At 47.9% G+C, this 17145-nt stretch overlaps 5 protein-coding genes; 2 read left to right on the top strand and 3 right to left on the bottom strand.

Moving 5' to 3' along the window:
• Positions 1-319: 319 nt before the first annotated feature.
• FFUJ_11086 (related to 5-oxoprolinase) lies at positions 320-4293 on the bottom strand (the record flags this gene model as incomplete). XM_023569944.1 has 3 exons in its annotated part: positions 320-742; positions 801-4024; positions 4077-4293. 3 exons carry the CDS (start codon positions 4291-4293, stop codon positions 320-322), a joined length of 3864 nt encoding a protein of 1287 aa, XP_023437089.1.
• A 467-nt stretch (positions 4294-4760) lies between these two features.
• Positions 4761-5801, bottom strand: FFUJ_11085 (uncharacterized protein; the record flags this gene model as incomplete). XM_023569943.1 has 5 exons in its annotated part: positions 4761-4891; positions 4941-5051; positions 5099-5314; positions 5367-5651; positions 5699-5801. 5 exons carry the CDS (start codon positions 5799-5801, stop codon positions 4761-4763), a joined length of 846 nt encoding a protein of 281 aa, XP_023437088.1.
• Positions 5802-6190: 389 nt separating this feature from the next.
• FFUJ_11084 (related to transporter protein) lies at positions 6191-7871 on the top strand (the record flags this gene model as incomplete). XM_023569942.1 has 4 exons in its annotated part: positions 6191-6448; positions 6500-7003; positions 7054-7256; positions 7307-7871. The coding sequence occupies 4 exons, from the start codon at positions 6191-6193 to the stop codon at positions 7869-7871; spliced, it is 1530 nt and encodes a 509-aa protein (XP_023437087.1).
• An 842-nt stretch (positions 7872-8713) lies between these two features.
• On the bottom strand, positions 8714-9796 carry FFUJ_11083 (related to formate transport protein; the record flags this gene model as incomplete). XM_023569941.1 has 2 exons in its annotated part: positions 8714-9439; positions 9491-9796. The coding sequence occupies 2 exons, from the start codon at positions 9794-9796 to the stop codon at positions 8714-8716; spliced, it is 1032 nt and encodes a 343-aa protein (XP_023437086.1).
• A 2774-nt stretch (positions 9797-12570) lies between these two features.
• FFUJ_11082 (uncharacterized protein) lies at positions 12571-16547 on the top strand (the record flags this gene model as incomplete). XM_023569939.1 has 4 exons in its annotated part: positions 12571-12707; positions 12757-12968; positions 13013-13135; positions 13186-16547. The coding sequence occupies 4 exons, from the start codon at positions 12571-12573 to the stop codon at positions 16545-16547; spliced, it is 3834 nt and encodes a 1277-aa protein (XP_023437085.1).
• Positions 16548-17145: the final 598 nt, after the last annotated feature.

Here is a 17145-nt window from a genome sequence, read left to right as displayed (position 1 = left end):
TACTCCGTAACCTTAAGCTTATTGAGGAAGGGAAACTAAAGGCGACAAGATAAGCATAACATGTACCGGCGCGCAAATTTGTAACCCGGCTATAAAATGCCAAGACCTATGTTTAAAGGCTAATTGCCTTTAGATGAAAGATAAATATTGTATTCATCATATACTGGAGCCCAATCTCGGTGGTTACTGTGATTTGCTTGAGTTACTAGCTTGAGGCTTTCAAAGTAAGGGATTTTTTAAACGCCAATGGAGACACATATCTCTATGACTTGAGTCAAACTGGTAAAGTCGCATTGCCAGATGATGCACCTCTCACCCTTTAGGTAAAGGCCTTATGAAAGTTATCAAACTCTTGGTCAACCTCCTCATCGCCTGGCGTTCCATAGCCTCCTCCTCCAGGCGTATTGACCTGGATATACTCTCCAGGCTGAAGATGCACAATTGCCTTGCCACCCAGATTAATTGCTTCCAACTCATGATCCTCGTTGAACTTGAAAGCAAGGTTCTTGCCCTGTCGGCCGCCGTGACCCCCAGCCATTCCGTAAGGTCTATACACTCGCCGATCACTCAAAATGCTGAACTTGAGATTTGCACGGGCCTCAATTTCCCGAACGATGCCATCGCCTCCACGCCAACGACCGTTTCCACCGCTACCCTCCCGGATGCCATATCTTCGTACAAGCACGGCAGTGCGCTTTTCTATCACTTCACTATCGGTTTGACGAGTGTTTGTAGAGTGAACCTAAATACGGCGAGTTAACAGCCCAACATTCACGCGAAAGAAGCAAAACAGGACTTACATGCACGCCGCTCTCGCCCTTATAGCCTTCACCAGCACCAACTCCTCCGCCAATCGACTCTCCATAATTCCAGCCGGGTTCAATTTCACCCGTCACTAGATTCTTGCCTCCCATCCCCCAACCAAGAGCATTTGCGCAACCTTGACTGGCGCCAAAGCGGCCGAAAGCACGGAGGACTAGATCAATCACCCGTTGGCTTGCTAGTGTTGAGCCACAGATGGCCACTGTCGGAGTGGGATTAAGGATAGAGCCAGTAGGCACGCGAATATCGCATGGTGCTAGGCAGCCCTCGTTCAAGGGAATGTCGAGATTCACCAAGCATCTGATGCTGTAGATAATCGCCGAGTGAGTGATAGAGATGGGACAGTTATAATTTCCCCACGTCTGTGGACCCGAGCCAGCGAAGTCATATATCGCACTGCCTGTGTTCTTGTCGATACTGATCCTGACTTTCATGGCAGTCCCGTCATCCAGGTAATCTGTCGCTGAAAGAGGAGCCGGATGCTCATGAGCCAGCTTCCTAAAGAACGCCCGCACTGCCAGCTCTGCATTATCTTGAAAGCCCGTCATGTACTTGTGCACCACCTCTAGCGAATACTCATTACATAGGTTTTTAAGGAGGGTTATACCACGTTGATTTGCTGAGGTTTGTGCTTTGAGGTCTGAGATGTTGTCTTGTATACGGCGTGTTGTGCTGCAGCCAGGATAAGTACTAACTTTCTCAAAAGCGGCCCGCACTTCGCTTTCGAGAAACTCGCCGCTGCTGACGATCTTCATGGAGGATACGATTATACCTTCCTCCCAAAGAGACCGCGACTCAGGCATCATACTGGTGATGCCCATACCACCGATGTCGGTATGATGACCCCGAGATGCAACGTAGAAAGCAATTCGCTCTCCAACGAAAACAGGTGTAACCACTGTCAAGTCAGGTAGATGTGTCCCACCCCAAGAGGAATGGTTCGTAAGGAGAACGTCTCCGGGCCTGAGCTTTCCGTTCCAGTGGCGGTGCTGAGCTTGGACGGCAAATTGCATACTTCCGAGGTGGATAGGGATGTGAGGAGCGTTGGCGACGAGTTTGCCTTCGGGGGAAAAGATGGCGCAGGAAAAGTCGAGACGTTCTTTTATGCTGCTTGAGATGGATGTTCGCTGGAGGGTGTTGCCCATTTGCTCGGCGATGGCCATGAAACGGTGCGCAAACACGGATAGTTGAATGGGGCTCATGGTTTCTTGGGGTGCAGATAAGGTCTGTGAAATAGAAATGTTGGGCGATTGCTCTTCAGAAAGTGTCTTTTCCAACACAACATAGTTGACCAGAACATGTGCCTTGAAGAGGGATTCAACAAAGATCGTCTGTGTTTCATCGATGATGATTGCCGGGCCGTTGATAAGACTTCCCTCGGGAGCATCACACAGTCTGAAAACTCTTGTATCCTGCCACGAGCCATCAAGGTATACCTTCTGCCTCGTAGTATAGTCGGAGAACACCATCCGTTTACTTGAAGCTAACTCTTCGGATGCTGACGTCTCATGGCTCGGAGCACTGGTGCTTCCTGAACCCCTAACTTTAACAGATTCGATAATTATAGGTCTGTCCATAGAAAAGGCAAATTCGCGCAGATGCATAGCCGTGAACGCTGCGGCATAGTCGCCATCAGCTGGTTTAGAGATGGAGAGATTCGTGTCAGTGCCAAAGTACTTCAACACAAGTGCCTCATCGAAGACCAAGCTTTCCGGTGCAGCTTTTTGAGACACCAATTCTTCAGTTACCTTGCTCTTCAGTGTTAATAAGAGAGTTTTCACGCCTTCCATGGCTTTTGCATCAAGCTCTGCTGCGAACGGCTCGAATACCTCATACTGAAGCTCTGCATGCGCGATACCATGTGCTGAGAGCAATGATGACAGTTTGTGTATAATCACACGTGTTATGCCGAGCTTATCAGCAATAGCGCAGGCATGCTGGCCACCTGCACCGCCAAAGCTCACGAGATCGTGGCTCTCCGGAGCGAAGCCTCTAGCCTCTGTTGCGTTTCGAATAGGTCGACTCATCGTCTCGTTCGCTATGTTCAAGAAGCCTGACGCTACCTCCTCGGGTGTGAGATTCTGAGACGTCTGCCTGTTGAAGTCCTGCGTAATATGCTCAAACCGACGAGTCACGATCTCCATGTCCAGTTTTTGGTCTCCAGACTGTCCAAAGATGGCAGGGAATGAGGAAAAAACAAGCCGTCCGAGGAACAGATTGGCATCTGTAACCGTCAGAGGGCCTCCCTTTCTATAGCATGCAGGACCAGGGTGCGCTCCAGCAGACTCCGGTCCGACTGCTAACAGTCCGTTCCGGGCAAACAAGATGGATCCACCTCCCGCAGCAACGGTTGCAATATTGAGCATGGAGAGGTTGATAGTTCGCCTGGCAATCGTCGTCTGTTGAAGAAAATCGTAATTTCCATCATATCTCGAGACATCAGTGCTTGTACCACCCATGTCGAATCCGATAAGAGGTGTTCCCTCATTGACGTCGAAACACTTTGCTGTACCCACAACACCACCAGCTGGTCCGCTCAAGAGTGCCTCATTTCCTCGAAACTTATCAGATAGCTTGAGACCACCGTCAGAGCACATGAAGTCTACCCTCTGAGGAGGAATCCTGAAACCTGCTTCGAAATTGTCGACATATCGTCGGATGATGGGGTACAAGTAGGCTTCTGAACAAGTGGAGTTGCTTCTTCTGAGAAAGTTGATCAGTGGGCTGGTCTCGGAGGAGATAGTGACGAATATGAAACCGACATCCTTTGCGATCCGAGCTACCATCCTCTCATGATCTGGAAAGAGGTAGGCATGCATGAAGCATACTGCGAGTGATATGTAGCCTTGTTTGCGCAGGGCTTCGAGCTGCTGCCGAATGACTCTTTCATCGGGTCTCTTGAGGATTCGAATGACTTCACCGCTTGGAGTTCTGACCAAGTCCGGACCGCCCTCTGTGTTGACTGTTGATTTCTTGTGAGGGTTCAGATCGTAGTCTTCTATGGTGATTCTCTCATCAATCTCCACAACAGTAGAGTGCAGGGCGGCTGGTTTGCGGATCTCCAGGTTGAATAGTTCAGGACGAGACTGGTCTCCAATGACACAGACGTCTTTGAAGCCTTTGGTAGTTGCAAAAGCAAACCTTTCACCATTTCCCGTCAGGAGGGCATTTGTTGTAACCGTGGTCCCGATACGGCATGATGCTATGATCTCTATGAGTCCCAAGAAAGAAAGCACCGCAGTTGCAAAGCTTACCTATTCTTGAAGCATCGAGCTTCTCACCAACGGGGATCGTCCTTCCCGTGTACTTCTCCAAGACTCTTCGGACTGCCTCAGTTGGTGCATCGGGGTAATTGGAGGGGTCTTCTGATAACAACTTGAAAATGAATGGTTTGTCTCCATCTGCGCCTGTAGTAGCGATAACGTCACAGAACGTGCCGCCCCTATCGATTGAAACCCGGATATCGCCCATTCTACCGAATTTTGTTTCTCAAAACTTGCTGCATAGGCACATAATATCCTCCAAGGCTGGTTTTGTATCGTTGTTTGAAACAACATGCTTGAATAAGGAAGGCCCATTATTTCCGATATGGCGCAATGGGGATCTACGTCGATGATCGGTCTGGCCCCGACGTGTTTTTCCATATGAAGAAACTTTCTTCATATCGCTCCTCTTCCGATCCAGCTTTCGCCGATCACTTTGGAATTCTCCATGTCGCGTTATCGGCATCGCTTGATGAATGGTATCATTTGCAAGGCGTCTTATCATAACTACTGCTTAATGCTGAAACCAGTCGATTTTAGGCTAAACAGCATAACGAATATCATGAAGCTACGACTACTGAGAAATGACGCAGTTCTATATCAGTGAATATGTAATGAATGTCTAAGCCGCACGAGATAGTGTATAATCACAGCTTAGTTCAGATTAGAATAGTCCTATAATGTCAAAAACTGCCTGATCCTGGAAATGACCAAGTCTGTTTTTTCAATATGCACGCTATGGTTTGCGCCGGGAACCACGAGCAATTCCGCATTCCTGATCCGATCGGCAATTAACCTCGAGTTGTCTAAGACTGTCAGCATATGAGTACCCAATAGGCCAACCGAAAGACTAACCCGGTGGACAAATCCAGTCCTGGTCGCCAACGATAACTAAAGTCTTTGCCTGAATGCTACCCAATTGATCGACGAAATCAAAGTACTTTTCGTCCTCAGAATAAAGATCATCTATGCTGTCAGTGTCATACTCCGATAACATGGCGTATGTGACATACTGTGAGACTCCGCGACATAAACTGTATCTCGGCAAGCCTTGAGCCCGGCATTTGCATCGTAATCTTCCCGGTACAAAGGCATCATTGCAAAATGGACTAGTCGAAAATCTTCGTCGTCGTCATATGCACCGAAGACCTTTTCTCGCAGCATCTCCTTAGAAAAGCTGGGTACCTTGCTGATCCTGGTTTCGAGGGTCTTAATGGCGCCATCTTCATCTATAAGACTTGTAAGAAAAGGAGGGTGAAACTAGATAGTTATAAGACCTACGATGATGCGAGGCTGCAGTCCCTCGCAGGATCAAGTACGAAACTTTCGAAGGATAGGTTATGGCGTATTGCTGCGCCAGGAATCCTCCAAAGCTTCCACCACAGATAATAACTTTGTCATCAGGTCCTGAGAAATACTGCCGTACAGCCTCGATATCATTGACGATCTGTTTAAAAGTATAGGGCTTAGTACGAGAGCTTTGGCCGTGTCCCCGAAAGTCAAACGAAAGCACCCGAATCCTATCGTTGAGGTGACTGTATACTTTGTAGTCGGACCTATGATCACCTACTATTATCAGACTTGTAGTCTCTGCCCAAGTCATCGGAACTTACCCATTCCTCTTCCTCCATGAAGGGTAATCATCAACGGCGCATCTTCGGGTCCGCTCAGCTCGTAAGCGAGCTGGGCTCCATTTGCTGTGATGAACTCAACCATTTTGCCCCCGGTGAAGCGTTATTCAAGGGCACAAATAGCACAAGACAGATCAACCAGCAGAAGTGCTTCTCTCAAGGTCAAGGTGATCGAAGACGCCGAGGATGATCCGAGCCTGAGCCGCTGGTTTCGTTCACCGATCTTCAACAGGCGGGATTATCCCGACAGGGAACAAACTTGCCTATTTGAGTAATGATTGCGGCCTCATTGCGCGAATAGCACAGGGTTCGCCGAAGCACGCAATTGCCTATCTAATGGCAAATTGTATGTTTGATGAAACTTAACGCACATGGATAGAACACTGAAATATTGAGGCTCCCACTGGCGTTTCTTCCATATCAATTTCGCGTCCGCTTTCAGCGTTCACAACCATTCCACTGCAAATCATCACAATGGCTAGTCAGGCAATTGGCGACAACGCCATTAATACAGAACCCTCAACCGCTGCTATCGATGCTAAGAATCGTGCTTCCATCACTTCTGGGCCTGCACCTGCAAGCTTAAAGAACAATGATATTGCTCTATTGGCGAACAATAGGAGATGGTTCAGCTGGCATGAACCTGGGACTTCACCGGAGGAAAAGAAGCTCATTTTCAAGCTTGATTGGTTCATGTTGAGTTTTGCGTGTCTGATGTTTTTCATCAAGCAGGTAAGCATTATCTTTCCAGCCAATGCAAATACACTGTGCTAATTATGGTAGCTTGATCAAAACAACATTTCCAATGCTTATGTATCTGGAATGGCGGATGAACTCGGCTTTGGCCCTGGAAACGAACTCTCGTGGATGAACACCTATTTCTCTATTGGGACGATCCTTGGCGGTCTCGTGTCCAACTTGATCATCACTGTTTTGCGCCCTCGAATTTGGCTCTTAAGCTGCCTCATAACCTGGTCCATCTTCGTCCTGGCTCTGTTTAAATGCAACCACGCTTATCAATTTTATGTACTCCGCTTTTTTATCGGTGTGTTTGAGTCTGCCGCTTGGCCTGGTGTCATGTACTGCTTAGGCTCCTGGTATCGCAAGAGCGAGTTGGCGCGCCGAAGCGGGCTGTTCGTCATGAGCGGTGTTATTGGCCAGATGTTCTCTGGATATCTGCAAGCTGCTTTGTTTACTGGTATGCATGGCAAAGGCGGCATGTCCGCTTGGCGATGGCTATTTGTCTTCGATTTCATCCTTGCTATCCCAGTTGCGGCCTATGGATTTGTGAGTCCTCTTTTCTTATTATCATGACGATCTTTTGCTGACATGTTCAGATCACTTTCCCTGATACTCCACATACCACAAGAGCCTTCTATTTTAATGAATGGGAAAGGGAAAGGTCCCGCCAGCGTATCGAGGAAGAGGGTCGCAAGCCTGTGGGAAAGATGGACTGGAGTGTTATACGTCGAATCTTTGGATCATGGCAGGTCTATTCATTCACGGCAGCATACTCTTTCTGGACTTTGACATGTGGAAGGTAAGGTGACTCATACGTTCCTCTCATATTCTGCGTCTAATGCAAAGCAGTTACGTGATGCAATACTTCGGAATTTACTTGAAGAAGACCGGCTGGTACACGGTACCAGAGATCAATAACATCCCGACCTGTATCGGCGCCGTCAACTTTGTCGTCATGGTATCAACAGGCTATATCGCCGATAAGCTCGGAGGACGTGCTCTGGTCTGTGGCGTTGTAGGATGCTGGATGATTCTCAACTACTCCATTCTCACAGCTTGGGACGTTCCTCACAAGCTTCGAATGGCGGCTTTCATCATGCACGGCTGCTACGGATGCTTCACGCCTCTAATTGCAGGATGGGCCAACGAGGCCTGTGGTGGAGACCAGCAGAAACGTGCTTTTGTACTAAGCTTCATGGTTTCGGTTGGATCTGCGGTGGTCATTCCCTTTCAACAGATTCAGATGGCATCTGGTCAGGCTCCTGAGTTTGCAAAGACGCATGGATGGGGAAGTGCACTAGCCTGGGTTGTGGCTTTGACACTGTGGACTGGTGTCGGTCTACCACTGGTGCAGCGATGGAGGCAGAAGGAGGTTATAGTGACCAACCGAGAGGATGAGGTGACTGAGGTCTAGGTATTGTTCTGCAGTTTCATTCCCAGATAAAGAGTTCGACTCCACATCAACACGGTGACTAACAACCACAATGCAACTAAGATTAAGACTCGGCCATTAATAGATGATCCGTTGTATCTTGAATGTAGTCTACGAAGTGTAGTATCCGAGATTCAAGGACCACAAAGGTCAAAATAACCTACACCAACTGCTGCGCTCTACCGACCGTCTTAAAACCGAATGATCAAGTAATCCTTCTAGAACATGTAAATGGGCCAGGGGAGGACTTGGCGGCGTGACTCCGTGGAGATGCTTCGACTGGTGTGGAGAAATATGGTCTCCCCGCGGAGATGCAAAACTCTGTCCCTGACAATGTCACCCACGCCATGACATGACAGCTCGTTCTGATCTGATGTAAAACCATTCGATTCAACCTCGTAGAAGACTTCAAGAGCTGCTGATTTCATCGGGCCGTTATTGATTTGAGGCGCTGGCTGAAATGTCCGCCAGCATGGCTTTACCTCTCACCGAGACGTGTACCATGCCATGCTATGGCGCGAAGCAATGTCGCGAAAGGTCACCGGGCATGTCCGCTAGCTACAAGGCTCTGGCGATGAGTCCTGGAAATAATTGAAGATATACTGTTGCGATATCCTTGGCTAGTGAACCCGCCACTCCCGCGCCCAGAGCTTCCTGACCCATGCAAGACAAGACTTAGGAATCCCCATTGGGTTTAATCACTTGGAGAGAGGCGGACGGCAAAACATTTGTTCAAGGGTGTAAATTCATGTCTAATTAAGTAGCGGTACTCCACGTCTAAGAATCGTAACATTTTCGTATCTCTCGTTCCACCTATGAATGCCCTATTTCGCCAGAACACTGGCCGGCACTGAAACAGGCGCTGACTCGATCCTACTTTCCTCATCGGTGACGGTGCTCTTATTCCTGTTGGCAAGGAAATGCATGTGCATGTGAGAGTCCACGTGGGGGCCCTGGTACTCAACACCATCAACCTTGACAGGATCCTCGTTAAACAGGTACATGTACCAGTAATACACGCCGACAAACATGCCACCGCCAATAATGTTGCCAATCGTAGCTGGGATCATGCCCTTCCAAATGTACAGACCGACGGTAAGATCAGGTGTTTTGAGCCAAATTGCAAGAGACATGTAAAACATGTTGGCGACAACGTGCTCGAGACCGAGGACGACAAAGGCGAAGATGGGCCACCACATGCCGATGACCTTTGAGGCGAGATCCTTGGCTTGGATGCCGAGGAAGACGGCGAGGCATACGAGCCAGTTGCACCCGATCGCTTTCAGGAAGATCTGGTGAACTTGAGGCGATATTTGTTTCTTGCTGGCGAAAGACATGACAACTTCTTTGTACGGTGACGCATCAAAGACGCCGCCATCTAAGAAAATGTCAATTGCGACCTTAGCATTGAGTGGCTGCCGTGACTTACATCCCATAATGATGGACATGACAAATAGCGATCCTGCAAGATTGCCGAAAAAGCAAAGGAACCAATGCAGCAGCATCTTTCGGATCGGAAGCCGACCTTGCAGAACAGCAGTCAAAGTAAACTAAAAACCCCATCAGCCACAGTGTAATAGTAAGCCATGAAGTTAGCTTACCATGGTAGTGGCAGTAAACAAGTCCGCGCCCGTAAGCACAACAAGCACTAGACCCAGAGGGAAAACACCAGCGCCAAAGAGCTTGACCAGACCGGGCGCGTTCTCAGTGTACCAGGGTGCTGTCATGGCACAGAGCGAGACGCCACAGCCAAAGCCAAGAAGACATCCCGCGGAGACGGCGGAGAGAAAGACCTTGTCGGGACGCATGTTGCCTCTCTTGACGCCAGAGCGGGAAACAAGCTCGATTGTTTCTTGGGGCGTGTAGGCCGCCAGGTTGGAGATGCTAACCACTAGTGGGTTGCTCATGATGAATGGGTGTAAAGTAGAGTTGTTGTAGTATACAATTGAAAAATTGTCTTGGGACTTGATAGAAGACTGAGGTAAGTCGAGCCTTTTATTTAGAGTTGATAAACACAATGCAAGCTTATCGCAGACTCAAGTCCGTCTATGCCCTGCCCTATCATGCCAAGTCAGGAGAGTTATGGATTCTTATCAGCATGAGATCATAGAGTACCGGGTTGATGATGAGATGGTTTTCGTTGTCATTCATAAACCCAGCCCTAGCAGAGAAAAAGACTCACTACTAGGCCCGGCGATCTCGGCCAATCTTTCCACCATCAGAGCATGCTGGGAATAGAAAATCCTGCTATTTCAGGGTTATTGACTTCTCGGCAGTGGGTGCTAATTCTTTAGCGGTATAGCACTGGCTATCCGGTCCTATCACACTGACATTTACCAGGCCTTCATCCACTTTCTTAGCTCTGCTCAGTGGCCTGACTTGCAGAATACTTTAGACCCCTGTAGTGTACCGAAATTATGCGCTGGAATGGGGGGCAGAGCCGCAGTTGCCCCCACTGCTCTATTTAGAACCTAATCTTTGGGTACCGTCGCGGCGGGCTCCGGTCATTTCTCACCTAAGAGAAATGGGCGGAAGTAATGGGACGATTTGGGTTCACCTTGGACTGACCGACCCTCACCGCCCCAGGGTCAATGGAGCAGAACCAATTTCAGCATTCCAATTCCCGAGTCTCGCGGCAATAATTCACGCCCCCGCCCAACTTTGGCCTTTGCGCGCTAATCCTGGCGGTCTGTCCAGGGTCTATCTGTACCTTACATAGCATTGCAGCGAAGCCACCATACATCTCAACATCCCACGCCGCAGATGCCTATTGAATGTTGAAATAACGCATCGGCGGCCGCATATAATGTTGAAATTTCGATGCTTGCGGCCAATGCTGCCTTGAGGTTCAGGTCGTTTTGCGGGCCGCGAACGCCGCTGGTCAGATCATTTTTTTCGAGATCGGAAAAAAAGATGGGGTTCAGCGGCCGTTGGAAACTGCGGCTTATGCATCTCCGAAATGTTGAATAGGGTAATGCTGTTATGTAGCATAATCTCTGGGGTTCGTAATACTTGAATAAGTAATTACTATATCAGTGTGTAATGATGCGGCGATATGATGTCTCGCGAGATGTTTGGAAACGTGGTGGGCATCAGCAGATTCTGCCAGTGGCGAAATTTGGGTTTGTGAATCCCAATTGCGTGTCTTTAACCCAGTGCTCTCTGCTGATTTAAGCTCTCAGCCACAAGTCTCAACTGTATTTCACATTATACACGTTTATTCTATTGGAATTGGTCAGGAGCCGTGGCGCAACGTCTAGGTTGTCAGCTAGATGTATAATTCGTAGCTGAGGTCTAAGGCCTGAAGCTTATGTTTGTTAGACACAACTTAGTACAGGCATTTCATTTTCTTGCAATATTTTTATGTCGACTATTATACTCTTCCCTCCCAGAATTGACCGCCGAGAAGCGCCGTAGATGTCAAGACTCCGAGTCAAAATCTGCTAACAGCGGGCTGCCCCCCTCTTCAGCATACGCGGCCTGGCCGATAAAGAGGGTATTATACTATGTTTTAAGAATCAATGGTGGGCAGGGGAGTTGCAATAGTTGCTGATGATATAGGAAAGAATGCAATATTATATGCTATTGATCGAAGGTTTTTAAGATCAAACTTACCTTCCTACAGGCTCCAAACCTCCTCCAGTGAAGCAGGCTTGAGTAGTTGCGATACATTGACTTGACCATTGCGAATAAGCAAATAAGAGAGCCTAGCACTCATATAAACGAAATTCTTGTGGCCATCTTCGAATCCATTTCTATGAAGACCAATGAACAGGCAGAATCTCTCTCAAGGCTACAGGGGAACGAAGTATCCCCTAGAACCTGGTCAATCATCTTCTCGCGATAGATTAGCTCGATCCCTCGAACGCGAAACTATATGGCGATTACAGTTTTCCTTAGGAGAAACTTCTTATTGCGGTAGTCTGGTTGGGCACTTTGTACCATCGCCTTAATAATACGGACTCTCAAATTGGGCTCTCCCCGCAATGCATTACTTATACGGCTAGCTATTGACGGTCTTTTGTTTTTCTTTTGTGCCTTATTATGTCTGCATATATGTCAGCGAATCAGCCATGATGGAGTGTGAGGGGCCCAACGCCAGATTGTGACCCCATAAGCTCACCGGCCTGCATCTTGCTTGGATGGGGCGAATTGGGTGACAGAGCTCTCCGATTTCATACGACACAAAGATACTTTGTCAGACTCGTGGTTACCATTAGGGACCAATCGCTTCGGTTCGGGTGAGACATAGCAGGATGACTACATGCTTCCGCCCGGCTATGGGGACAGCCGACAGATAGATATAGCTAGTCATATGAGGCTGACGCTGAAATGAGGCCTGCTAACTCCACTAGAGTGCATGCTCTTCAGATTCTGGCACCAGCCAATTACAAGCCACCACTACATGACCAACGAGAAGGAGGCTTGCTGATAAAGTAACTGGTGACAAGCCAACAGAGGCCCTTCGCCCTTACCATATTGCTGTCAAGGTCAGCCGTTTAGCAATTACAAAATGTACTCTAGAGTCCCACAGACCTCTATTTAAGCCCATCCCTCTAACCATAGCTGTTAGTAACTTGACTTCAATCTGCATTTACTTGTCTTTTGCTGGGACAGCTGACTTACTACCTCTCCCTTATAACGAGCCAACGAAGAATTGCATCACTTGCCCGGCTTCATTATGTCCACCGCAAAGCCCCAAACAAAGAAAGGACAATGGCTGCAACATAAGGACTTCATTAGATACGAGTATCTTGTGAGAAATACCTCTCTCACAGACCTACTTGTTCTGTTGGCAGGCCGAGGTCTCGCTACAACGTCAGTTTCTCATCTTTAATGCCATGATTCTTCGCTAATATGAATGCAGAAAGGCACAACTAGAATACCGGCTGAAGCTATGGCGATTTTCGAAGAACCTTGACCAAGAAATTTGGAGATCTGTTGGAAGAAAGATAAAGAGGCGAAGCGACGTCGGGAAGAAGAGCGAAGTGATATATGATGGCAACCGAATTAAACATTCCAAGGTTACTAAGGAAACGGCACGCCACTCTGAAAGCTTCTACCATGGACTCGCCCTTCGTAAGTTGTATTCCTCTGTCAAACATTAGCCTAACAATAACCAGGACCACGATCTCCGAGCCCAATTAACCCGAGGCTTGTCGTTTGCAGTCCACTGCCTATCAAGCAAGACACTATCTGGCCCCTGAGCATTCCATGGCTCATGCTTCGAGATGTTCTTTCGGATAGTAAGTCATCTTGTCTCGATTCTGGTACCTATTCAGTAACCCTCTTTCAGACACAACCAGTTTTGTGAGCCCTAGTGCCATCGGGGTCTATCGAAGCACAGATTCCTATGCACTTCTGTCGACGATAGTACAGGCTTTGCGCCAGTCTCGGACAAACAGACCATATTGGTCCTTCCAAGAACTAGCAGTCAGTATAGGTGCTTCAATGCCAGAATGGTACCTTGGAGAATCTACGCATACCGCCAGTATTCTTCTAGGCAATCAAGCAAACGAAATCTTGCCTGAATACATCAAGTTTGTGATCTATGCATTGTCAAACGGAACGAGATCTTTTGACAGGGCGCAGTGGGACATATTCAGTTCTATTCTGAGAGAGAATATGTCAGACCTTCAGCCAAAACTACGGCAACTTCAGAGCCACAGCATTACTATTAGAGCATTCTTGGAGAAAGTCTTCCAAATGGAGATTTACTGGGCAACTCATATTGACGGCCCCGCTAATCGCCGCAAGGACTATCTCCCTGATAGGTCTTTGGATATAATTCAGATGCTGTTAGAGTCAGGTCTAGATCCAAATTACCGTCTCACAGGACATAATGGCCCTTTGGTTACACCGATTGGACGGGCTCTCAACATCGGCCACATCGACCTGAGTGAATTACTTCTCTCCTTCAACGTTCGCATCGACAACACCCAGGCAGACTTCGACGGATACACTGCCATCCAGGCGATTTTGCGCGGACGTCTATCCAACGCTGTTCAGTCACGGCTCCTCAATCTTTTAAAGGAATACAAAGCTGTTAGTCTAGAAGAAGTCCTTTGCGGAGCGCTCAGACTTGATGACATGGAGCTCATCGAAGGGATTTTGCAAGAAAATATTGATGTCACAAAGGTTCACTTCGAAGCGAGGCTCCTGCAAAGTTATGAGCTCGGTGATAAAAGCAACATTTTGTCCTATGAATCACCTCTCACCACATCCCTAGGGGGAAACTGCCATTGGACTGAGAAATTACTCAATCACCATTCAGTACAGAAAGCTCCGTCAGAAGTCCTTACGGGAGAGATATTCATTGCAGCCGCTATCAGAGGGCATTGTCAAATCATCGGGCAACTTCAAGAGCTTTCTCCCACCGGCCTTGCTCGCAAATGGAATGGCATTACTTGCATGAGGGCTGCAGTAGCGTATGATAACGTACCGGTAGCTCAGTTGCTCCTCGAACGCAGTCATTGTACATCGCCAGATCTATTACTGATAGCAGCCCACTATGGATATGAGGACATGGTAAAGCTACTCCTCCAGTATGTTCTGTCACCTGATGAGATGGTCAGCGAAGGTGATGTGAAGTGGTTACATTATTTCACTGCTGGTCCGCCTATGCCTAAGAATTGCGGCTCAATCCTTCAAACTCTTCTCCGATCCCATTTTACGCCCTGGAATGCGTCGAAAGCTAATTGCTTGGTTCTTTTGATCGAGCGAGGAGTCCGATTTCTGGGTGGTGAGATAGCTAGGCTGGCAGAAATCGGCTTTCGAGAGCCATTACGAGCTGCACTTGCCAGGGGGGGTAGCCCCAACGACCGAGACAAGTACGGCCGAACCGCAATTCAATGTGCTTTATACCCCAAGGGGTATCTTCGAATCAGCAGGTCAAGGCATGCTAACACAAGCTGCGAAGTCAACAAACGATACAGAACCATCAGGTTACTTCTAGAAGCAGGGGCTGAGCAATCTGGCGAAATTGTCAATGCCATTCGAGAAAGTGATTATAATGTCACAAAGCTTCTTCTCGAACATGGCGGTACCTTGGAGGATATCAACGAAAGGGGTGCCTCGTGCCTCGAAGCTCTAATCATGAACTCTAATAATATAAGCTTTATGGGAGCTAACAGTCATTATTTTCACGACCACTACCCATCTCTCAACGAAGGAACAATGAGAGGTTATCATAGTGCTCGATTTGGAGTTCAAGATAATACTACTATAGCTTGTTCAACTTGCGCAGCAAGATGTTTTGATGGTTCGGACGAACGAGATTTTCTCCAGGCACTACTTGAAGCGCAAGACGATCCTATTGATGCTGGACCAATATGCGCAGCGATACAAGTCGAAGACTGGGAACTACTTGATCGACTTATTACCCGACGTCACAAGGAAACAAATTGCCACTTGCTAGAGGGCACAGCTATTGGTCTAGCTGCTAGGGCTGGGCAGATGGAAATCTTAGAGAAGCTTTTGACTCGATTTCATCATCCATCCGCAGTCCAGTCTGGTTTCATCCCATTCTACGTCGAGGAAGGTCAATTGGTACTACGCCCAAGCGACGACAGTTCCCTAAAGTTTAATGGTCGTCCATGGGTTTATGACACGAATGACTTCTGGCGCAAGGACCCAGTCTTGGGATTGCGAGGGGTAGCTAGTCCCCTGGCACTGGCAGCATTAGGAGCAGATCCTTCAGGTTCTGAAGCGCTTCTGGCACATGGCTGCTGTGCAGACAAGACTACCTTTACGGTCATAGCGCAAAAAGAATCGGCTTTTGTATATCTCGGTCTCTTGAGAAAGCACAGTCAACAGCTTGATACCCCGTTCCCCTCCCAGTCGACCTTATGCTCAATTCTACTTGGCCCGATTGAAAATGGCAATGTTGAGTTACTCGAAGGATTAGTGGATGCAGGCTCTGATGTCAACGACCATAATGCCACACTAGATTCAAGCCGATCTCCACTACAACTTTCCGCTCAACTAGGGGACCTAGGTATGGTGCACTACCTGATAGAAAAGCAGGCTGATGTTAATTCTCCGCCATCATTCTCGAGGGGCGGTACTGCACTGCAGTTTGCAGCAATAGGTGGATATATGGGAATAGCGAGCTTACTAATAGACCATGGCGCCCGCATTAATGCCAGGGGATCACGGAAAGATGGCCGAACGGCTCTGGAAGGGGCAGCAGAACACGGAAGGCTTGATATGCTAGAGCTGCTACTTCAGAGGGGTGCTGCCTGGTCAAATTATGGACGTCAACAATTTATCTCAGCAGTGAGGCTTGCTTTACAGAATGCACATTATGCTGCAGTTCATTGGTTAAAGAATCGCTATGGTTGGACAGAAGAGGATGAAGACTTTCAGGAAGATGGCGTGGATTATTGGTTTCGTTGGGACGAACGCTGCAAGAATTGCCGAGATTTCTGTTGCGACGAGATACATGGCACTGAGGATAACTGTATACATTACTACTCTGACGATACAGAGGAGAAATGGGCTGCTGAGTGCTATTATTGCAAGTTGAAGGCTGTTGAAGACGATGGATCCCAGTCCGAAGGTGAGGAGGTTTTATATCAAGGGCCAGGACAAAAGCTTGACGATTATGATATTTTCTTTGAGCCGTGGGTAAGCGATTATAGTCTCTTGTTTGATTAGTTATTATCATCCTATTAGTTCCATCTTCAGCATTGCCATGTTTCTAAATAATTCAAACCTTTTTATGAACCATATTGTAATAAACATGTCTCACCCACTCCGCCTAGATGATTTCTGGGCTACAACTGAATATGTGTTATCCCTCAGCCTACTTTCTCCTTTCCGGGGGTTTAAGTTCTTCGGCTGTGAGTATGAGCTCTCAGCCACAGCTCTCAGCAGCAAATAAGATATCTAGCCAACAGCTCCTCATTGGAGGAGACATTGGAGGATATTCGAGGTCCGTCAGAAGCTCAATGACAGGTGGGGTTGCGATGGAGGGAGATTACCGGGAAAGTAATGTCACATTGGTTGATATCTGGATCATACACCTGGAGCGTGGTGAGGCGTTGTGACACAACGTTCAAATCAAGAGCTTCACCTATCATTTTGGGCTGAAGCATGTGGCTCAAAGTTTATAATTTGCAAATAGAAATCAGTTGCTCTCTCGACTAGGTGCGAGCCTGAAATAGGTCCGATATACTGTCTTGACATTTGCGGCTGAACAGAAATGTGGCAGATCCTCGCACGGAAGTACTTCCCATAGCGATACTAGATCCCT

This window comes from Fusarium fujikuroi, chromosome FFUJ_chr10, assembly GCF_900079805.1.
Source record: "Fusarium fujikuroi IMI 58289 draft genome, chromosome FFUJ_chr10".
Lineage (NCBI taxonomy): Eukaryota > Fungi > Ascomycota > Sordariomycetes > Hypocreales > Nectriaceae > Fusarium > Fusarium fujikuroi.
The sequence above is the reverse complement of the archived record's forward strand: the minus strand, read 5'-3'. Positions and strand labels throughout refer to the sequence as shown.